The sequence below is a fragment of the Sceloporus undulatus genome, chromosome 7 (genome assembly GCF_019175285.1).
Source record: "Sceloporus undulatus isolate JIND9_A2432 ecotype Alabama chromosome 7, SceUnd_v1.1, whole genome shotgun sequence".
NCBI lineage: Eukaryota > Metazoa > Chordata > Lepidosauria > Squamata > Phrynosomatidae > Sceloporus > Sceloporus undulatus.
In genome coordinates this window covers 5100132-5123470 of record NC_056528.1, presented here as the reverse complement: position 1 = coordinate 5123470, position 23339 = coordinate 5100132, and the positions used below count along the sequence as shown (strand labels likewise).

Genomic DNA, 23339 nt, shown 5'->3' with positions numbered 1-23339 from the left:
GCTTTCAGAAAGAATACTGGACAAGAGCTATCAAGGGTCTTACTATTACTTATTGGAAGATCAGAATCGGCATATTATGACCCTGATGCTTTATTGTAAATGTATATTGTTGTATAGCTAATAAAGGTTGAATGAATGGAATGGGCCTTGCTATAAGAGAATATGTCCATATGGCATATTATATTGATGATGGTGCCCTCGTCTGGCAAGCATGAAAAATTCAGTTCTATAGACATCCTTGACTCCATTGTTTTAAATGTTCAAATGGATTAAATGGTATACCGCCCTGATTTCTTCAGACAAAGGATGGTATCTAGATAATTTAATTAATAAGTAAATTAATAAATATCAAGCTTGATGGACCTCTGAGGGTTCGCTGGCTGATAAATATGAAGTTATTGGTTCGGAGAGTTTGGTTTGCATGTTCTCATCTTTACATTCTCCTTGCTTTCTTTCAGATCCTTTTTGACCAAGCTCAGAGGTCCGTCCGGCAACAGTTGCACAATTTCGTGAAAGAGTGAGTATTTGGGGTCTGTGCGTCATGCGGCATTGCTAGGCTTTGGGGTATTCATTACACAAAGGGCATAGGAGTATGAAGTCAAGAACTCCAGGTAGACAAACTGGGATGGAAGGACTCGGATCCCCTTCCGTGTTTGACAGACATATTTTCAGAATGAGCATGGCTTTTGGACAAGTTGGTCAGTGGCTACTGGAAGCTGCAGTCCAAAATAGTAACTTTTCCAAGCTCTGCATTGTTTTCAGTAGTGACCAGTAAATTTTGCTTGAAAGAAAAACAGTAGCAATAGCACCCTCAATCCTTAAGATTTGTTTCACGCCAAATTCCTTGCAAAATGGACCCAAGCCAGCTTGGTTTCCTTCCATCAACCAATGTTCACCGATCACAATAATAATAATAATAATGATGATGATGATGATGATGATAATATAATGTATGATAACTAGTGTCCAAAGACACTTTTATCTTGTTAAAATTCTCTTTTTATAGCCTCATGTGATAAAGTCCTTAGTCTAAACATCAAGTTTGATTAAACTTTGGTGCATAAATGTGCATTATAGGGCCATTTTAAAGGCAGCTGAAAAAGTGGGATGATAGAGAGCTAATCGGGACTGACCCTGTCAAATAGGGAAGGTATGTTCACATGTTGCAATATAGTCCAGGTTAATGTTTATTGTGCTAGCCAAAGGCCATGACAAAATGAGCATATATGTTGATATGTTGGAATATAGAGACGTTCAAAGCTAGGCTTTCAAGAAGTAAGCACACATTTGCAGCCATCTCTACTAGAGCTGCATTTCATTAGCAGGAAGCTCCTTATAGACTTTGGTTTAAAGCACTAGTGGGGGACATTTGTCCCACCGACCGTAACTCCCACCATCCTTTGCCAGATTAGTCAGAGGTGAAGGCTGATGGCCAATGGTCCAATGTCTAGAGGACCATACATGACCAGAACCTGGGGAAATTACATTGTGACACCTTTGGGACTAACTGGAAGAAAGAAATTGGCAGCATGAGCTTTCCTAGACTTCAGTCTGCTTCCTCAGATGCATTTTAAAATGTTAAAATCTGCATCTGAGGAAGTCAGATCCTTAAGACTGGCGCATGGCTTTGGCGTGGCTTCTGGCCTCTTAGGACGCATGCATCATTTAAACAGCATACCTCCAAAGTGACCCGAAGCAGCTTTATTTTGACCTGTCTGTCTGGGGCCTTTCCCAGGCTCTTTATGTTCCATTCTTGGATTAGAGAGATTTGGTCTTTTATTAGTCCTAGGCATGTTCACCAAACTCTGTTCTTCGCAAGCAGCAGTAAGAGTCCTGTGTCTTTCTCAACTTATTGTTCCCTTCCCCAACTATGTTTCCTTCTCCATTCCTAGCCTTTCCAGAGAGCTTCCATTGCTCACGGTGGAAGGAAATGGTCTGCAGATATGGGATATCCCTTTCCATCAGGCCTTTCCGTTTCAAGCAACAGGATCTGACCTCTCTTGCTGTGCTCTGCTTTGTCCGCATAAAACACCTCTGTACGCTTTCATATCATTAAGAGAAATTAAAAGAATCTCAGTTTTGGATATCTCAACGTTTGCCAAAAATTATTTTTCCCTGAGAAAAAGAGGTCCAACAAAGGTGAAACTGCTGAACAGAGTCCAAAAACAACATCTGCTTGTGAAATTAGCAATGTGCTGAACACTGGAGGGCATAGTGTCAAATGTCAGATGTGTGGCATTGTTGGGATCCAGTTGTTTTGTATGTTTCCAATATCCAGGTTTAGCTGTGCATTGATCCATTGGTGATACATTGCTCTTTTCAGTTAAATCCATCTCCCTTTACTTTGCTGAGTTGCTCTATCTATCTATCTATCTATCTATCTATCTATCTATCTATCTATCTTAGTAAAATCGTCTTACCTAACATTTCTGTTACAAAGCCCCACACAGGCTGCAGCAAAGCAAAGCAATGAAAGTGCCACAGCTCCAATGGATGTAATTACAATAGAGATAAACCAGATAGTCCAACATAGGGGGCATGGGGTGAAGGGAGCATGTATGCCAATGTGCTTTGCCAGTGTATCACTGGGCACACTGATGCGCCATTGCACATGCGACTGGGTGGCTGGTCATGCAGGTGGGCGTCCAATGGAATAGCATCTGGGTGGGAAAAGGGAGGTCATTGGAGGTTGTAAGCAGTGTGTTTGTGCGATGGTGTGCATCCATGGTGGGGAGGCAACAACAACAACAACAACAACCAAAAGCACCGCAGAGCTTGCATGGAGTGGGCAGCCTGTGGGTGTTTGACCCATCTTGGCAGTGGGCCTTGCAGACAGCATGGTTTCACCCCATTCCTCCTCTGTTGGACTATCTGGTTTGTGTTTGTTGTAATTATATCCATTGCATTACTGGTCATTGTGTATTTGCTTCGCTGCAGTCCCATACTGGTGCCATCATACTGGTGCCACAATGTGCATTTTCTGCCTCGAGTCGGAGTAGCCCAGCTTCCTTTTGCTCCTGTTTTTAGCCTGGAAGTGCAGCTTTGTTTCGCTTTTAGCAACAGCAGCTTCAGTAGCAGCTTTTCACCTGGTTTCGGCTTGCGCATCGTCTAAACAGCTGGGCATCAAAGCTGTTAGAAGCCACTTTATTTGGCCAAAGTAGCTCAAATACAATCATTTAAGCAAAGCAGTCCCTGCTCACAAGCTTGGAAATAAAAGCCAGGACACCAAATGAAAAGGAGAGGGGGGGAAACCGAGACACCAGTTGGTAAAAGATCCATTGCTGTTCATGAAATGAACAGCTGGAATGGAAGAGAAGAGAAGCAAAACTCCTGCTAATGAGATGGTTTCTGATCACTAGTCCCCAGAATTGTGTCTCTCCAAGCATTGCTCCATTGAAACTCCCATCGTCCCTCGCCATGGACTGTGCTGGCTAGGGATGATGGGACTTGAGGTGTGGCTGTTTACCACTATGTCAATGGCATTTGCAGAGTCTGGATGGAAAGAGCCTTGTTGAAACCCTTTGCAATCTTGCAGGGGCAGAGCATATGATGCTGCTCCTGAGGGTCGGTGAGAGCTGAAAGTGTGGCATGGAAACTATATATGCTGCCTTGAGTTCTTTCGAGGAAAAGGGAAATAAATATGTAACTAACTATAATGCTGTGGAAGTGGGGACAAAAATGATTTCCAGACAGATATAATCCTCCCTGAGCTGCTTTCTTAATTTTCTGTCTGGGGAATGAGTTGGGAGTATATATTGTCTTTGGTGCAGTCTAGATAAATGTGATTGGTTTTTGTCCTAGAAAGTTAGAGAGCATCTGGACCTTTCAATGAATGCCACCCCCTTCACTGCGCATCTGGAGGCAGGCGTGCCCTTATGTATTTGAACCCACGGTCCCATTCATTTCCAGGGAGACGAGAAACTTATACAAATATAATAAAAGGACAGATCCAGTGAAAAAGTAATGTTAGGATGCTGAGATTCTCAGGGGAGTTACATGTTCCTCGGCAGAGGTCAAACGAATGGTTGCCCAGCTGCGAAAATGGTTCACTAAACCTAAGCAACTGCCAGGCCCAGCTCCTAGGTCAGTGATGGTGAACCTTTTAGAAGCCGAGTGCCCAAAGTGCAACCCAAAACCCACTTATTTATTGCAAAGTGCCATGTCCCTCTGGCTTTCTAGTAACAAACTCTGGCAAACTCTGTCCTGGGGCGATGGCACATGTGCCCACGGAGAGGGCTCTGAGTGCCACCTCTAGTATGCGTGCCATAGGTTCGCCATCACTGTCCTAGGTGCTTTCTTTGCTTGTATGCTTGCTTAACATATTTATATGCCAGCTTTCCCTTTGAAAGGATGGCAAAAGGAGATGAAGCCTGCAGTTGGGGAAGGAGCAGGCTTCCTGATTCTTCAGACAGCAAGCTTGCCTGACCCAGAATTTAAGGGTCAAGAGGTGTCATTTGGCCCCTTCTCGCTAACCAGATGTACAAAAGCTTTCTTCATTTTCAAAATTATTTAGTTTGTCATGACCCTGCAGTTGCTTTCTTTGCCAAGAGCTGGGTGGTGTTCTGCAAGGCTGCGTCTGGTCCCTTGAGACTCCTGCAAACTCAGTGGGCTTCGCAGGGGCAGCTGAATGGCAGAAAGCTTTGGTCGAGAGATGTTAATCCTCTGTTGTCTTTCTCTTTCGTATGAGAATGAGAAACCAAATGCAGGTGCTAGTAGACTGGAAACAATCAGTATACATCCCCCTAGACAAAAAAGGAGCAGCAGTTATTGGACCATACCATTAATTCCATACACAAACAGAACTAAACCCAAAATTCTGCAACATAGACTCCAGCCATACATGGAGAGAGAAATCCCAGAGGTGCAAGTAGAAGGAAGAGACATTAGGGACCACAGTGCAAACATATAATGTATAATAGTATTCCAGGGGAAAAAAATCAGCATGTGCTTTATAGATTATAGCAAAGCATTTGAATAGCATGTCACTATTTTTGCAGACCCTCATTATATTGCCCTCTCTTGTATTCATAATTTAAATATTGTGTCATAGTTTTATAGATGGCTTCATATTGTATAGCGTTGTGCTGTCCTTTGAAATCCCTAGATGTGTGAACACAGTGGCAGCTGGTGGCTTCCATGTGAATCTGCTCTGGCTGAACTCTAAAGATGTTATTCAAGAACCACCATCTTATCCGCAAAATACATTTAATGGTTGGAATACAAACCAGACCAGATGCATATGGAGTCCACCAACTGCCCTTGCACATAGATCCAAAGGTTTCAAAGCAGTGGAGTAGATTTGCTGCGCCACTGATATGGGAGCCCCCAGCCACTGTTGTCCAAGTGGTTTCCAAACATTGACAGACCCATAAATTGATAATCTGGTATGTTCTGATTTCAAGTTAATGGTTCGAATTGAGAAATGACACATCCCTGTTACCTTGCAGTGATGTCCGGAAATTCAAGGAGACTAAGAAGCAGTTTGACAAGGTCCGGGAAGACATGGAGATTGCTTTGGTCAAGAACGCCCAAGCGCCACGGCACAAGCCGCATGAAGTCGAAGAAGCCACTGGCACCCTGACGATCACGAGGAAATGCTTCCGGCACTTAGCCCTCGACTACGTCTTACAGGTGAGACCTTAAAACCCACATCCTGGGCTGAGCCATCTCTGTAGCCTAGGACTTCAAGAACACTGGTCTTGCAAATTCCCTGTGCTTATGTTTAAAATCTGTTCTCTGGTCAGAGCCATGTAGATTGGAATATTACTGTATACGCGCAACTATAAGTCATGTATACGTGGAGGGCAGGTTTTGGGGCCAAAATAATGGATTTTGATATGACCTGTGGATAAGTCGAGGGTAATCTTAGCAACAAAGGATGTAAAGGATGAAGAAAAGGAAAATGATGCTACTGTTTGTGCTCACCCTAAAGGCTGAATGGACAAGATAGTGGAGGAGGTTGATGCTTCTTTTGGGTATGCTGAGAAGAGATTAAGCTCTCACCTTTCACCAGGGCATCATATGATAACAATGGCGCGTTACAGACGGGCCTTTTGCAGTGCGTCCACGACGTGCTAGGATTGCCTCAGGGTGGCGCGTGCACACGGCGCGCAACCCTAGCACATCATGCATGCGCCGCAGTTGCGCAGCACCATACGTACGGCGCACGTATCCATCACGTCGCAGCTGCGCAGCTTCCATATGGAGCTGTGCAGCCGCGACATTATAGCGCCATCTTTAGGGCTTTGCAGTGCCGTAAGAAGGAGCTGCTTTTTTGAGCTCCTTCTTTGGTGTGCAACTGCGCCGTGCGATCTGTATGCTGCAGCACAGCTGTGCAGCAAAGAGAGGCGCCGAGGAGACTTATACATAGGTATATACAGTACTTTTCTTTTTAATGGAAGGACTGTCACTGCATGGTCAGAATAACGTCGTTTCAATCTGCCAGCATCTACATTCATTAGGTGGATCAAGTGGCAGGCAATGGGAAAGACGCTCCTCTGCCTGACGCTCTGGACAGATGTTTCCATTCAGAGCAGGCCATCTCAGCCTAGGTGAGGAAAGCATTGGATCTCATGCAACGCAGCAGCTGGTCTTTTAACTGCTTCGGGTTGGTTTGAAGAGGGAAATGGGCTACTGGTTCAGCTTAGCAATTAATTCGCCCTGATTGAGACCCTGCTTAACATTAGTTTTATCCCACCCTTTCCCCTCTCGGGAGTGTGAGATCATTGCTCCTAAAGCCATTTCCAGACTGATTCATTCCCCCCGCCCTGCAACCCCCGAGAGTTTGCTGCTTCACTGTGAGTCTCCCACATCCCTAGTAATGGGTTTGCTGCACCACAAAACAGATTCCCAGCTAATATTGATCCAAGCTGTTCCATTAGCCCCCTCGCTCTCCATCCTTTTAAAGTGGAGCCATCTGCCGAGACCTTCTGTCTCGGCCTGGGACTGCTTACGCTGTCATGTCCTGTTGATCAGCACGAATGAACAGAGAAGAGGGTTAAAAAAGGAGAGGCAGCATGCCCTCAATGCCATGGGTCACCACCATTACCTTCTTTGCTTCCTCGGTGACAAGTTGAGGAACCTTATTGGAAGTGGTGTTTATTTTAGCTCTTGGAAGGAATCATTACAGAGAAAGGAGAACATTTGTGTAACTCACAAAGCCAAGAAGAAGAGGAATACTCAATAGATGGGCTCCACTCCTGGGAAGCACTGGGATTCTCTGTGGGTTTAGGATATGCATTGTGCATTAAAGCCTTCTGCTAATCCTCTAGTTAACCCTGGAGTTCTCCTGGGATCGCGCTTCATTCAGCATTTTTTAAATCCTTGTGTTAATCTTTAATGAGGGATGGTGAGCTCATATCTGTACTTAATGCATACCCTCCGACATTTCGCAGGACATGTCTGTCCAAGCAAAATCAGCATGTGTTCAAGATGGTAAAGAAATATGAATGAAGAAGAACAGATGAGCTAGGAGAGGCTGCAGCAGTTTACTTTTGCCTGGGTTTACTGGAAAGGGCCAGATTCCTCTGCCTTTTCTCCTCTCCTCTCCCTCCTGCTTTTGCAATTTGAACTCAGAACTCAAATTGCAATAAACTGGGGACCAAGATGGAAAGTGGGAGGAGGAGATAAAAGCTGGGACGTTGTAAAGGCATCTGAAAAGGTGGGACTGCAGAGGATTAACTAGGAGTGTCCCTGCAATATTGGGACCCTTGGATGGTATGCTGAATGGAGCTCCTGGGTTTGGTGTTATTTTACAAAGTGGATCTAGTTACCTTCAATATTGGTTATTCAATATTAATTAAATATTAGTTATCCATTATTAATTAATTATACAAAAAGGATGTATCCATCTTACATATTTAGATTCAGATTTCTGAATGCTTTTTAAATAAAACTGTTCTCAGGACATCTGTGGATACGGGATGGAAGATGCTTCGGAACGAACTGGATTACAGTCATCCGTTCTTTCGTTCTCTCTTTCTCAAGCATTGCCTGTGAGATTGTGAAAGTGGAAGGCAATATGTCAATCCAGACACAAGGTGGCTCTGTGGCGCCACAATTTTGGCCAGGATAAAATGTTGGACAATGAAGGGGTACATAAAGAATCCTGTTCCTGACATCTTCTGAGTCTAGCGAGCAACTTTTATTTTTGAGACCAGTCTTTCAAGTTCCTCGTTTAAAAAATCCCACTTCAAATGAGCATAGCCACCTCTATAAGTCTAAAGATACCTCTGTCCTGTGCATTGATGGCGCACTTTCAGCGCCACCAGGACTAGCACACGGACACTGAGTTCTCTTAAAGAAAGAACCGCTAAGGTGTCCAGTGCCAAATGCACAGGTTTAGGTGCTCTTTTTGGTAGGAGATGGGCGCCTGGGGCTTGCCCACCCTTGTTCCCAATCTTGGAAAGATAGGCTATAAATAAAGATGATGGTGATGGTGATAATATGATGAAGGGTTTTTGCACAGGTGCCTGGTTTCTGCAGGTATTTTTACTCTTGTTAGAAGCCCAGACTGCTTTGTTTCAGATTTAGTAAGCAAATCTCCATTTTCATCCCCCTCCTTTTCTCCCCCATTCCTTTTAGATCAATGTCCTCCAAGCCAAGAAGAAATTTGAAATTCTGGATGCGGTAAGAACTGTGTTTAGTTTGCAGATGATTTCTGTTAGGTTCATCTCCTCCTTCTCCAGAGGTGAGAAGAAAAGCAAATCTGGGTTGCAAATTGGAGAGAACCTTAAACCAGTTTAATTATTGTTACAAGAAAAGTAGGGTAAATGGCTTCTTTAGGGTGGTTCTCCTTCCTTCCTTCCTTCCTCCCTTCCTTCCGTTCACATTTTGGCTGGCATCTTCAGAGAATGACTAGACTAGAACATTGATCTCTCAAGATTCAGTCCAACACTCAGTTGCTGTGAGGGAAGAAAACAGAAAACAATATTTGTGCACAGATATTACACCCAAGAAACACATTCCCTATCTATCTATCTATCTATCTATCTATCTATCTATCTATCTATCTATCCATCTATCATCTCCTCCCATTTGCTACCATACAAAGGTGGGATGTCTTTTCTAAGGGAATATATATTCACTGATCTATGTCCTGTTACAGACTGCCAAAATAAAGCTGCTTGGGGTCTCTTTGGAGGTATGCTGTTTAAATGATGTATGCATCCTAAGAATCCGGAAGCTGCACCAAAGCTGCACTCAAGTGTTTAGGAATGGAGTGTGGCTTTGGCGCGACCTCCAGACTCTTAGGACCCATGCATCATTTAAAGAGCATACCTCCAAAGAGACCCAAAGCAGCTTTATTTTGGCAGTCTGTAACAGGCCTACATGTCCAAAAGGGGAGTACTTTTGCTTTCAGAACTATATTTCTTTGCTCATAGTCATTTGTAATCAATACAAATGAGCAAACACTTTCTGTACTCACAGATACTACTAAGACGTTGGTCAGTCAGGTATTGTAGGAGTAAAGGTGAATGTTTCTTGTGTGCCTCTCCATTCATATTCAGGCTTTCCTTCTTTGTCCCCTAGATGCTGTCCTTTATGCATGCCCAATATACCTTTTTCCAGCAAGGCTACAGCCTCCTACATGAGTTGGACCCCTATATGAAGAAACTGGCTTCTGAGGTGAAACACTTTTGTGTTTAGGATGAAGAATTGGGGGGAAGTAAAAAATGGGATTGGGTGAATCTGTCAATTTCATTGACTCTCACATTCAAATTTTTTAAGCCTAAAGTTCTTTCTGTTTGTTGTATGAAGCAACTTGTGAGTTTTGTTAAACTCCCTCTCACAATTGCAAAGTGATTTTGTGGCACCTTTTGAGACTAACTGTGCAAAATAAACCAAGTCTATGAAAGCTGATGCTTCAGCGTCTTTTGCACAGTTAGTCTCAAAGGCGCTGCAAGGTCTGATATTGTAAACTAACATGGCTATCTATGTCTCCGAATTGTACCCTTCTTTCCCATTTGCACAAGACAAATTAGTTACAGTTATTGCCAGCATGAAGAGGACTATGTTATACTTGCGTGAGATGAGAAGCTTGTTAGAAAGAGGTGGAAAGAGGTCTAATTCGACCCTGCAAATACGGTTGAATATGGTTGCATGCAAGGAATTCAAAGTCAGACTTGAATTGCTAAGTACAGTTAACCTGGCCAGCCAACCTCCAAGATACCTCCAAGTCAATGATATGTTATTAGTACAGTGGATGCTTATTATCCACTGGGGTTTGGTTCCAAGATCCCCCATGGATAACAAAATCCATGGATGCTCAAGTCCCAATATAATGACATAGCAAAATGGTGTCCCTTATAAAAATTGGAAAATCAAGGTTTGATATTTGAAATTTATTACTACAACTCCCATAATTCCTCTGATTCTGTCAAGCTGGCTGACGGCCGGGGGAATGCTAGTTCAAAAATGTAACTTCCCCAAGCTTTGGTTGCAACATGCACAAACGAAAACGACTCCTGACCTGTGCCCAGAAGGTACAGAAAAAGATGAGATGGATCATTCTGAAATGCGCATGTCTCTGTGAGGATTGGAACGGTTCTGCAGCCGTGAGGTTTGCGCTGCCGGCTTTGAAGCCAAAGCCGCTGGGTTTTCCTGTACTCTACAGTCTCCTAACGTTCCTCATGTCAACTTAGGATAAAAGCCTCCTTGGTTAATCCTCAGAGCGATTGCCCAGTATCAGCGCCCTAATCCTCAAGTGCCCTCACGTGGCGCATATCCCCTGGCATCCCCTGGCAAGCTGCCATGGAGGTTTCTCTCTCTGTCTTGACATTTTTGGGCCTTGCTCAAGAGGGCACAACTGACCAAGGCGGTTAAATTGAAGTGCTACAAACCCAAAACAGAATAGTTATGGTTGTCTTAAAAACATTTATTGCAATTTTAAACTGCCCGCTAACCAAAATCTTCCAAGCCCAATGTGTTAGGAATATGAATCCTCAAGTTGAATTCTAAGTCCAACCATTTGTTGAGTACGAAAAGTGATACAGACTTTCCATGATACAAAAATATACTCCTGTGTACTCCAGGATTTATTTTTTTTTACTTTGATAGTGGTAAATTTAGTAACTTGGTAGTAACTTAGTGGTTAAGATGCCAAGACAATTGGAAGGTTGGCAGTCTCAAGTGCCACATGATGAGTTGAGATCCTGTCACTTAGTCCCAGCTTCTGCCAACCTAGCAGTTCGAAAGCATGCAAATGCAGGTAGACAGATAGGTACCATTTCCATGGGAAGGTAACAGCGTTCGGCGCAGTCATGCTGGACACTTGACCACCGGAGTAGACCTTGGACAGTGCTGGCTCTTCGGTTTAGGAACGGAGATGAGCACAACCTCCTACAGTCGGTTACAACGAGACCAGTGGTTCTCAACCTTCCTAATGCCACGACCCTTTAATATAGTTCCTAGGCCTCAGAGGGATCAAGTAAGAGTAGGAAACTGGACCCTGGATGTGTATTTACTGGACCCTATTTATTCTCTTCCTTGCATTAAGCTGGACCAGTTGGTGATCGACTCTGCCGTGGAGAAGAGGGAAATGGAACACAAACATGCACTTATTCAACAGCGGGTACGTTTCCTCCTGGCTGTGAAAGATTATCTGTTGAAGTCATGCTCCCAAAGGTTACCAGAGCTGGGGTCAACCTAGATAAGGGTTGGGCAACTTTATGGGAACCAGGAGACAGTTCTCCCATGGATCCCATCCAGTGGTGGCGAACCTATGGCACGCGTGCCAGAGGTGGCACTCAGAGCCCTCTCTGTGGGCACACGCACCATAGTCCCAACACAGTTCAGTAGAGTTTGTCACTAGAAATCCAGAGGGGTGTGATAAATAAGTGGGTTTTGGGTTGCAGTTTGGGCACTCGGTCTCTAAAAGGTTCTCCATCACCATCAGCAAGCCCAAATATTTCTGTTTTCAGCCCATTTCCAAATGGCGAAGGGAAGTAGTGTACCCTTTTGAGTGGGACTAGAGAGGAAAATGGAGGTTGCAGAGTAATGTGGAGTTCTGGGAGTGTGGGGTGTTATGACGTGTTTTTGTACATTTGGGGCTTTTCTGTGGCAAACCATCAACAACAAATTGCACCTTTTTAAAATTAAAAATGTAAACTTGGGGGACTTAGAGGGATTGGTGAATGGTTTCAAGTGGCACAAGAGTTGGGTTCAGGGGCTGCATGCAGCTCACAGACCCAGCCTGAAGACCTCTATTTCTCATAGCTTTTGATCTCCCTTGTCTATGAATCTGGCATTTAATGCACTTGGTTTTGTGACAGGACACTGAAAGACAAACTTTAATTTGCAAGTCTGATTGCTGAAGCATGTACTTTTAGGTGCATCATTATGGAAGGGCAAAGCAGTGACTCCTATAAGTTCATCACATGGGATGGATCCCATAGAGAAACTGGATTTGAACTGAAACCTCCTCGCTAGAGTGGGTAGTTTTTCAGACGACGTTAGCATTAATGAGAATTAACATGACATCAGCCCTAACAGACAATCCCGAAAGTAAAAAGGAGCGGGTTTTGTCTACTTTCTGTTTGGATCAATACCACATTTACCCCATTGTGTGTGAAAAACTACCCGCTTTTGCCGCTTTCCCCCTGCTTTTTCTGCATCGGATTTTTGCAGTTTGCCCCGTGTGATAAATTTCCATAGTGAATACAAATTCTAGTTTGAGCTACGGATACCTCTAGGAAGTGTATGCGCACAGGACATGGAGGCAATGGCTTTCCCCTGTTCTTTGTATGCAGCATCCCATTAGGACAGGAGTAGCCAAAGGGCAACGCTGGGGCTACCTGTCACGCTGCCTTGCTGTTTTTGCAACCTTCATCCCATTAAACTCAGCCCTTTACTAGGGAATAAGTCCATTGGGTTCAGTGGGATTTGCTCCTGATTCTTAAGGTTGCACTTGGCCTTTGCATCCCAGCTCCAAACTGGATTGAATGTCTCACACATCTCTGCCTGCTCTGGAGAAGCAACACTTTCCCTTGTTCCTTCCCTACACATCTGTCTGAGCGGCTCTTCCTCCTCTCCCCCAACTTGCCCCACTCCCCTTGCCTTCCCTGCCAGATGGCCTATACTGCCCCCTAAATCAGACAGTAGACAGGCGAATGAAGTTGTGCCTTTTCCCACCCTCACCCCACCCACAGCATTGAGACAGGCCAAACTGCCATGTTTTTCTTCACTCCCCATAAGAGACCTCACAATGCTCCGTCCAGAACATCATCTGAATGGACACTAAGGAGGGCTGGAGGCGGAGGGAGGATCTCGGCCATAATGATAACACTCTTCCCTCACCCCACTTTTTGGGGGGGCAGAGTTAGTTAACCTGTCGAGTACACACCCGCACATGAGCGAGGCTGAAATGTTTTAGCTTTCTTTCCTGTCCAGTGCAGCCCCAAAGGTGGCTTACAATAGAGTACAGTTGAACATCCAATCCGTTACATACTCTCCAACTGTCCCAGTGCATCCCAGTGAATCCTCTCCTGTCTTACGTTTAGAACTGCTTTTAAAATGTCCCAGTTTCTCGCTCCGCATCCCACTTTCCCTATTTGTCCTCAGCGTTTGGTACTTCCATTGGTACAGACTGAATTCAAGGTATAAATGTAGTTTGACCTCAGTTAGCTCAGCAGCGGGTAGAAAGGGGAAGAGACAGCAGAATCGTGCTCTTCCCAGTTGGCTCAGACAAAAGCAAACTGCTGCAACCTCTCCTAGTTTGCCTGCGCTTTCTCCTTAATAGCTTTTGCCATCTTGACCACACACTGGTGTTGTTTGGTCACCTGTGTCCTGGTTTCCACCTATGCAATGTTCGCAGGTACAAGCTGTTCAGAGGAAGGAACTGGCAAAACCACTTCTAAGTATCCTTTGCATAAGAAAATCCTATGAAATTCATATGGTTACAGGCAACCTGAAAGAACATAGAGCCGGTCAGCGCTGGCCAGAGTACTCCAGGCTGTTCTCAGAGTATTCTGGCCTCAAGGCTTCCCCGAACATTGAGTTTGTGGTCAATTCAACAAAAAACCTGCTCTAATGAGCAAGACTGAGGTTGCATGCTTCCATCCTCCCTTGTAGCAGGCGAACTGGTGCCCTCTGAACTTGACTATAATTCCCATTAGCCTCAACCAGTATGCCCAGTGGTCAGTGACTGACCTTTGGCCATGCTGGTTAACAGTCCCAAACTTTGAAACCTTGGACTGATAGATAGCTTCTAGTTCTGTTAAGAGGATATGTTGTCAAGGGTTATGTTGGAGATGCTGAAAGGCCAAGATCTGAAAGGTTGTCATATAGAAGCATCCACCCTAAAGCACCCTGTTCTACTCTTAAACATCTCTTACAGCCAAGCAGTTCTTCCTAATGGTGACACGGAATCTCTTTTCATGTCATTTCAACCCATTGATTGGTGTTCTAGTCTCTGGAACAGCAGGAAAAAAGCTCACTGTCGTCCAAAACACACTGCAGAAATAATCCAGTTTGACACCACTTTAACTGCCTGGGCTCAACGCTAAGGAATTTTGTGAGATGTTTCGCCTTCTGCCACAATAACCTACAATTCCCAGGATTCCCTAGCAGTTAAAGCGGTCTCAAACTGGGCTATTTCTGCACTGTGTTTTGGACTTATATATATGACAGCCCTTCGGATGATTTAAAAGTGGCCTTCAGCCTGCTCTTCTCCATGATACCCAGTTCCTGAGTCGTCTCTTGCTTGTGGATAAAAAATTCTACTCATTTCAATGGGAGCGATCTAGGTTGGACTAATGTTGGATTTGTCCTTATGCAAAAGAATGATACTAAATTTGGGTCTTGTAGACATGTTACAGAATCTGGGTGCTGTGCATACAGAGTACTACTGGGGTTTTTGCTTTGCATTGAGTGGACATCATTCTTAGTCTTGCCTACTGACTTTGATTGTCGGTTTCCAAGCACACAAACTCCAATAACACTGTTTTCCTCTTTTTCCTTTTTCTTTCTTACTCCTTCTTCTCTTCCCCGGTTCACCAATTTCTGCCATGCGCACCCAGACTCTGTTGCAGGTGAGTATCAGTTTGGATTGACTTTCTCTTGTTGCTGACATTAGTAATAGGTTTGGGTTGTGCTTGTCTGCAAATGGACTTGTTATGGGGTTATTTCTCTAATGTCCTACAATTAGGAATGAGAAAAAAAAATCCCACTGGCTTTGAGATTCTAAGTGTAGTTGTTCGCTTTGCGCCTCCTGAGATGTCCACAAGATGAAGCACGGTTTTCCTCACTGGTTTGCATCTTGGTCCCAAACGTTTCCATATTTGCAAGGCTTGCAGTTTTGTTTCCTCTGCGTGAAATCATGCATACATTTGTTAAAAAGCGCTTACAAAGGAAAAAAGTGCACAAATGCAGAAAAGGTATGCAAAATGAGAACATAAAAGAAGGTATGTAAGTAAATGCATACGTTCCAGAAGACGCACACCAAAAAACATACACATTTTCCTGGGGGAAAGAAAGAAAAGTCCCACAACCAGATATAAATGGAATGGAAATGCAGCTGTGACTTTGGAGAAAAGCAACAAACCATCGGCCCATCTTGCCTGATATTTTCTATTCTGGCGGTGGCAGATGTTAGGTGGAAACCTTTTCTGGAGCCACAATCTGAGTTCATTGAAGCAAGGGATGGAACATGGGACCTTGTGCACATGCGCACACAGATACGCCACAACCCCCTTCCCAAAGGATTTAATTCTTGGTGGTTCTTCCATTATGATAGCTAGGGCTTATGAGCGTGGCTTGTTACTTTTGTACCTAGAGAACAATAGTCAGACTATGAGACAGAGAGGGAGAGGCTTGGAGAACCTTCAAACGAAATCTGGATTATTCTTTTCATTGCAAGTGACTACTGAAGCACTCTTTCCCCGCTCCTTTCTTTTTCTTCCCCCAGGGGAACTATTATACATATTTCCACAAAGACCATCATTCCGGACTCCTTTTATCATGCCATGAACTGCCTGTCTCCTTGTGGGTTGTACCCCATATTCCTTTCACATCTCAGAAAGAACGGTTCCTTTTGGTTGATTTATTCCCCATTGGAAAACCAGCTTTGCTTAAACAGAAGTCAAACCAACCCCAAGCTCCACTCATAAACCCTCCTCTCGCATGCCCTCCAATGCGCAGGCATTTGAATTTTTATGGCCTTCCTTTAAATGGCCTGACAGCTGGGAAAGTCAAAAGGGAGAAGAAAGGGAATAACATGGTGTTTGCTGTCTAACGGTTTAACTTGTTCAGAATCTTCCTAAGATATAATGCGGAGTATGGCCTGTTACAGACTGCCAAAATAAAGCTGCTTTGGGTCTCTTTGGAGGCATGCTATTTAAATGATGCATGGGTCCTAAGAGTCCGGAGGTTGCGCCAAAGACACACTCCATTCCTAAGCACTGGAGTGCGGGTTTGGTGCAGCTTTCGGATTCTTAGGATGCATGCTTCATTTAAACAGCATACCTCCAAAGAGACCCAAAACAGCTTTATTTTGGCAGTCTGTAACAGGCCTATGTTTTTGTTGTGAATGGGTAAACCAGTTTTGAACAAGTCTGTAGTTTGCTTGTCTTTAGAGAAATCCATCCGAAATGATGCAGGACTTGAACCTGACATCCATTTCTATAGTATGTGCAATTCACAAGGTGACAGTGACAGTTGCCAGTTAAGATAGATCCAACAGTAACTCTTAATATATACATGTTTTTAAATGTGCGCATTATTCATCGTTTATATTAAAATTTCTATCCTGCTCTTCCAGCACCTATGGATTATTCCATAGTGGATGTCACAAAAATACAACAAAAGCAGAGACCGCAGAAAAGCATAAGGTTTCCATAAAATGGCCGTTGACCATACTGGTGGCAGGCATTCTGCATTGGCCAAAAACATCTAAGTGAGACTGCTCATCTGCCATGCTGTTTTTCTGCACCCCAGATTTATCTGGGTAACCTTTTTCCTGGCCAAGAAAAAACATTGCTTTGTCCCATTATGGTCCCCAGAAGGTCCTGGGACAGAAAAATCCAGATGTGCTGGAGTGGCCCACCTTAACCAGCATCAACAGTGGTGAGGAATACTAGAAGTTGCAATGCTAGGAATCCCAACTTAGGACAAACCGGAGTTCAACAACATCAGGAGGGTTACACAATTCCTGTTCTGGTTGGCTAGACCAGGGATGCAATGTGGGTTTTTTTGCATTCAAAGCAGGCAAGCTACCGTCCAGCTCTAATCCTACCTCTTACATGAGACCATCTTAAATTAGGCCAGACTTCTGTACATCTAGTGCAGGACTATCTGCTCCAGGATCTACAGCAGAGAAAGGTTTAACCCTTTTAAAACTGGAGAGGCTGGGGATTGAACCTGAGACCTTCTGTGTGCAACGTAGGCATACCTTTGAGTGCTAGAGAACAAATAAAAGATGGGCAATGCTTTAGTAGCGCCCTGCTTATTAACTCTTAACTCTGTGCCAGAGAACAGGACACAGAACAATGGATGCAAGATCCAGGAAAAGAGATTCCAGCTCAACATTAGGAGGACCTTCCTGATAGTAAGAGCTATTCGACAGTCGAAGACACTGCCTTGGAGTGTAGTGGAGTCTCCTTCCTTAGAGGTCTTTAAACAGAGGCTGGATGGCCATCTGTCAGGGATGCTTTGACTGAGAGTTCCTGCATGGCAGGGGGTTAGACTGAATGGCCCTCAGGGTCTCTTCCAACTCTGTGATTCTATGATTCTTTAATCTGAACATGGAAGATCTGTTTAGATACCCTGGGCAATGCTCGCTTTGCCAGTAAGGCCAGTTAAGGTGTACTGGTGTCCGTGTCCTTCTAAAGCAGTGATGGTGAACCTTTTAGGGGCCGAGTGCCCAAAGTGCAACCCAAAACCCACCTATTTATTGCAAAATGCCATGTAACTCTGGTTTTCTAGCAACAAACTCTGGCAAACTCTGTGCTGGGGCGATGGCACATGTGCCCACAGAGAGGGCTCTGAGTGCCACTTCTGTCATGCGTGCCATAGGTTTGCCATCACTGTTCTAAAGGGTGAGATGCCTTAATGGTGGATCAGAGGCTATGAAGCATAACATGATTTGCCAGGTTAATGAAGCAAAGATAAATAAAAACACCAATGCAGATTAGAGCGAATGCTCTTATTTTCTCAGCAACATTCTCTCTCTCTCCTTATATCAGTTGATTTGTGGAGAATTCCATGATTCTCTTCTTCCTCCAGAATGAACTGGAGCATTGCCCGCAGCGTGTGGATTGTGAATGTGTGGGAACAGAGGAGGGGTGCGTGTGCCCATTGGGTTGATTTACTGGGGAGGCTTTCAAAATAAATAGGTAAACCAGCTGGCCATATGGCACTGCTTTATTGCAGGTCCAGCTTCGGCTTGGCCAAGTAGGGGGTCCCTATCTCCCCAAGTGGGATCCCAGGGATGATGGTTGGCTGCAGATGGATGGGGAAGGAGGATACGATCTTGGTGGAAAGTGCTCTTCCTGAGCAGCTTTCCAAATTCTCTGGCGGAGGTCAAAGGTGGTTTTTGCCTCCCCCTCCGTGACTCAGTTGTGTTTTCTCTTGCCTCTCCATCCCAAGATGACAGCTGTATGATAATGAGCCGTTGTGCTAAGCTGATTGACTCTGAAAGAGAAGCCCCAGGCCCCAGAAAGAGAAGGAGGAGGAGGAGGAGGAAAAGAAGGGGTGGGCAGGTGGTCCACAAACAAGGGTCCGACACTCTCCCTGGTGCAGCCCACTCCTACCGGAGGAGCCAGAGGAGAGGAGCAGTACTTGGAGGGATTAAAACAAAGCAAAACGTGTGGGTGTATATGTGTGTAGTGTGTGTGTGTGTAGTGTGCATTTGGTAGCCGTGGACAAGAAGGAGGCGGAGGCAAAGAGACCCATTCTCTGCTTCTGGCTCTGTGTGGCATTCCCGCTCTGGCGCATGGTCTGACACCAGACCAAAAAGCACGGGCATCATGAAGATTTTTGGCCGCCTTGAGTATCTCCTGGTAAGGAATTGCGTTTATGGGGAAGGCAGCTAAAAGGGATGCAGGGTTACAGATTTCAGGTTGTTGTTTCATGCTCTTGCACTGTTTCCCCCTGTGTCAGAAGATGGTTTGGAAAAGGCCAGTGGCGTGTGTGGCTTTTAGTGAAGCATCCGTGGAGTGAGATATTCCCATCCTGTGGCTTTGATCCTCCGGACTCCAACTTGGAATGAGACAAGAGTTCTAGTTTTGAAAGGGCTCTTCCAAGTGACAGATCTGGATGGCCCTGGAATGGACTCTGCATGTTGTTGGTCTTGCTTTTGGATGCTGTTGTACTCTTTTGGATGTACAAAAGCACAGCCTTCACATGTGAAGCGTGAGGAAGCTGCAGTACAGCATATCTCCATCAGATTGTTTGTCCATGCAGCTTCATGCAACTTGAAACTGGATCTTCCAAGTCCCAGTCTGCTTAGATGGCAGTGGCTCTCCTGAGTCTTTCTCATCCCCTTCTACCAGGTCTCTTTAGGTAGAGATCGAGCCTGTATAAACCTTCTTTATACAAAGCATGTTCTCTCCTCCAGATCTCTTTTAGGAAAATGCCTTATACTGAGTCAAATGGTCGGGCTTTCTCCGATCAGCAAATTTGGTGTATCATAAAAGGGTTACAGATTGTTAGTTATTTAGTCGTTTTTTAAATTGCGACGGATCAGGACAGATATGTATGGGATCCTTGGCTAGAATAAATCCCTTGGCTTTTGTTACAGTGGACCATACTTTGGTGAGAAGGGGCACTACACTGCTTTTCTGCTCATATTTGCTGATGGCATCTGACTGGGCAGCGTTTCCAATACATGGAGTCTCCTTCTTTGGAGGTCTTTAAACAGAGGCTGGATGGGTATCTGTCTGGGATGCTTTGATTGAGAGTTCCTGCATGGCAGAATGGGGTTAGACTGGATGGCTCTTGGGGTCTCTTCCAACTCTATGATTCTATGATTCTGCCTCCTTGGTTGTGTTATGGTCAGACAGTCATTCTGCCTTGATCTGTCTTGTCTCCTGCACTCACTGCCTGGGTTTTCTTGCAAAGGGAATTGCACTTACTATGCAGTTCTTTTTAACAAGAGAAGGGATCAAATGCAAGGGAGGTACTTCACAACCACCAGGATCAAGAGAAATGAACAGAACGTGGGCATCGTACAATGTCGGGGGCCTCTTTGGGTCGACAGGGTCACCTTTCTGTCTTGTCTTTGTGAGTCTTTCCCCCCAAACCATCTTATTGAATGTGATTGCTTTCGTTCTTTCCACGCATGGGCGACTCCGCATATGCAGCTGACGAACTGACCTGCCACATCCAATGTTTTGCACTGTGGCGGACGTCACATGGAACTGGAAATGGAGAAAGAAAGAAACTGAGTGAGAAAAATAAAGGGAATCAGAAAGCGAGGGTGTGTTGAGAGGCGAGAAGGAATCTTTTCACTCTCCAAGGCTTTGTGTAGGTTCACACATAAATGGAAAGTCAGATTGTAATGTGTTGAACATTGGTTTGTTGCAAAGCATTGAAAATTAGCTTTGAGGGCATAAAACCAACATGGTACTTGCAATGCTATCCAGATTTTTGACCCTTTCCCCCTTGTAGTCATATAATCATAGAGTTGGAAGAGACCTCAAGGGCTATCTAGTCCAACCCTATTCTGACATGCAGGAACTCTCAATCAAAGCATCCTTGACAAATGGCCATCCAGCCTCTGTTTAAAGACCTCCAATACACTCCAAGGAAGGTGTGTGTTTTACTGTTGAAAAGCCCTTATTCTCAGGAAGTTCCTCCTAATGTTGAGCTGGAATCTCTTTTCCTGGAGCTTGCATCCATTGTTCCGGGTCTAATCTCTGGAGCAGCAGAAAACAAGCTTGCTCCCTCCTCAATATGACATCCCTTCAAATATTTAAACCTATGATATCCCGTCCTTCTCCCAAAATAGGATTCGAGACAGCTGGCCACTGGTTTTTCACTTTCCACCTCTATCCCCATTGGCCATTTCAAAAGCATTGGTATTTTGGAGGCTGGGCGCACCAACGCCACTTCCAACCCCAAAGGGAAGAATAGGGGAGGCTGCTTGCCTTTCTTGGACTCTGGTCCCTCTTTTGTGGTGGCATTTTGTGTTTCCAGGGAAACCATTCTCTGGTGTCATTTTCTTTTTCCCCTCTTTGAAAAAGCGCTCTCAGCCCTTGCCTGGGATGTATAAATTCAAATCAATGAGGGAATGGATGCTCAGTGCCTCTGGGATGGGATGATGCTGTGATTTATTGAAGTGACATAAAAGCAAAGAGAGCAGATGAGAGAGGAGTTTTGCAAGAGGTTCTGAGTATGCAGTTTGGCGGTGGCTGCTTTATTGAAGCCTCTCGTTTGCTGGCTCTCTAAAGCGCTGCATCTTTAGCTAATTTTTCAAGTCAGCAATTTCTTTTCTTTTTTAAATATTCCCTCCAGTTGGGATGTGAAAAATTATGTTTCTATCGTGTTGCTCTTCTCCAAATCGTACCGGCCTTCTTGTCCAAATCTTCATTCATATCAGGTTACAAGACATGAAAATGTGTATAGACATTTTTCCAGAGCCCTCTCTGTGCACACATGTGCCATCACCCCAGCATAGAGTTTGCCAGAGTTTGCAATAAATAAGTGAGTTTTGGGTTGCAGTTTGGGCACTCGGTCTCTAAAAGGTTCGCCATCACTGTCTTAGGCGAAGCCACCTTTCTTTGGATCGGGGGTCCCTTGGCAGCCCTTGTGAGGCCATGACTCATCCTGGTCCCCATGGCGCCTTCTCCGTCTGCCTCCTTCCCTTCATTACGACACTTTCCTGGAGCGCCAGCATCTTCCCGCATGGAAATAACTCATCCTAATGAGAGTGAAGGGCCCGCTGCTTAGCAACCAGCCTTCATTGTGGACCTGGATGCTGCCATGTGGGCAAGAGGCACTTAAGTTAATGATGGCTGTTGGTGCTGCGTTTCCCATTGCTGAGAATGCTTGGGTGGGGAAATGGCAGTGGTGGCACCTCTTGGGTGCTTACCCTCAAAGGAGTGCGGAAAGGAATCAGGATTAGAAAGACCTGAATAAGATATTTATATACGGAGACAGTGAACTTCATCCTTCACATCCTTTGCTACATGCCCCAAAGCTTTATTCTAGACTGGTCCATGAGTCCCTAATTATGGCCCCAAAACTTGCCCTCGACTTATACATGAGGTCAACTTATAGTCGAGTATATTTCTATACCACTATGTAGTGCAGTGATGGTGAACCTTTTAGAGGCCGAGTGCCCAAACTGCAACCCCAAAACCACTTATTTATTGCAAAGTGCCATGTCCCTCTGGCTTTCTAGTGACAAACTCTGGCAAACTCTGTGCTGGGGCAATGGCACATGTGCCCACAGAGAGGGCTTTGAGTGCCACTTATGCCACGCGTGCCATAGGTTCGCCATCACTGATATAGTGCTAGGCAGTCTCTAAGCGGTTTACAGCGTTAAGCCAATTGCCCCCAACATAGAGCTCCTAGTCTAGAATCATAGAATTGTAGAGTTGGAAGAGACCCTGAAGCCCATCCAGTCTATCCCCAGCCATACAGGAATACAGTGGGCCTTTGGTATCCGCTGGGGTTTGGTTCCAGCCCCGCCTGCTGTGGATACCAAAATCCATGGATGCTCCAAGTCCCATTATATACAATGCCATAGCAAAATGATATCCCATATAATATTTTCAGACCATGGATAGTTGAATCCACGCTTAAAGAATCCATGGATATGGAGGGCCAACTATACACAGGCATAGGAATCCATGGGACAGATGGCCATCCAGCCTCTGTTTAAAGACCTCCAAAGAAGGAGACTCCACTACACTCCGAGGAAAGAGTATCTTCCACTTTCGAACAGCTCTTACTGTCAGGAAGTTCCTCCAAATGTTTAGGTGGAATCTCTTTTTCTGTAGCTTGAATTCATTGCTCCAGGTACTATTCTCTGGAGCATCAGAAAACAAGCTTGCTCCATCCTCAATATGACATCCCTTTGAATATTTAAACATGGCTGTCATGTCGCCACTTAACCTTCTGGCTTTGAAATGTCAGAAATGAGGCACCAGTTTAACCTCTCAGGGATGGAAGGACCAGATCCTGGGAGCAGCTCCTGAAAAGGCCCTGTCCTGTGTTTTCCCCAGATGTACCTGTGAGGGTCCCCTCCAGATCTACTCTTTGAGGGAATCAAGCGAAGGGCCTTGCCTGAAGATCCCAAAACAGAGGCAGGCTCATATGGAATATGTACCTGAGTTGTGAAGGGAACATATTATTATTATTATTATTATTATTATTATTATTATTATTATTATTATTAT

At 44.7% G+C, this 23339-nt stretch overlaps 1 protein-coding gene across 4 annotated transcripts in view; it reads left to right on the top strand.

Annotated features, from left to right (window-relative positions):
• ACAP3 (ArfGAP with coiled-coil, ankyrin repeat and PH domains 3) overlaps positions 1-23339 on the top strand; it is a 124451-nt gene that overhangs the window by 63650 nt on the left and 37462 nt on the right. For all 4 annotated transcript variants that reach the window (XM_042479393.1, XM_042479391.1, XM_042479389.1 and 1 more), the window contains exons 5-10: positions 459-517; positions 5448-5631; positions 8584-8628; positions 9532-9627; positions 11498-11572; positions 15018-15029. In XM_042479393.1, the coding sequence (XP_042335327.1) occupies positions 459-517; positions 5448-5631; positions 8584-8628; positions 9532-9627; positions 11498-11572; positions 15018-15029 (471 nt within the window). The remainder of the gene's footprint in view (positions 1-458; positions 518-5447; positions 5632-8583; positions 8629-9531; positions 9628-11497; positions 11573-15017; positions 15030-23339) is intronic.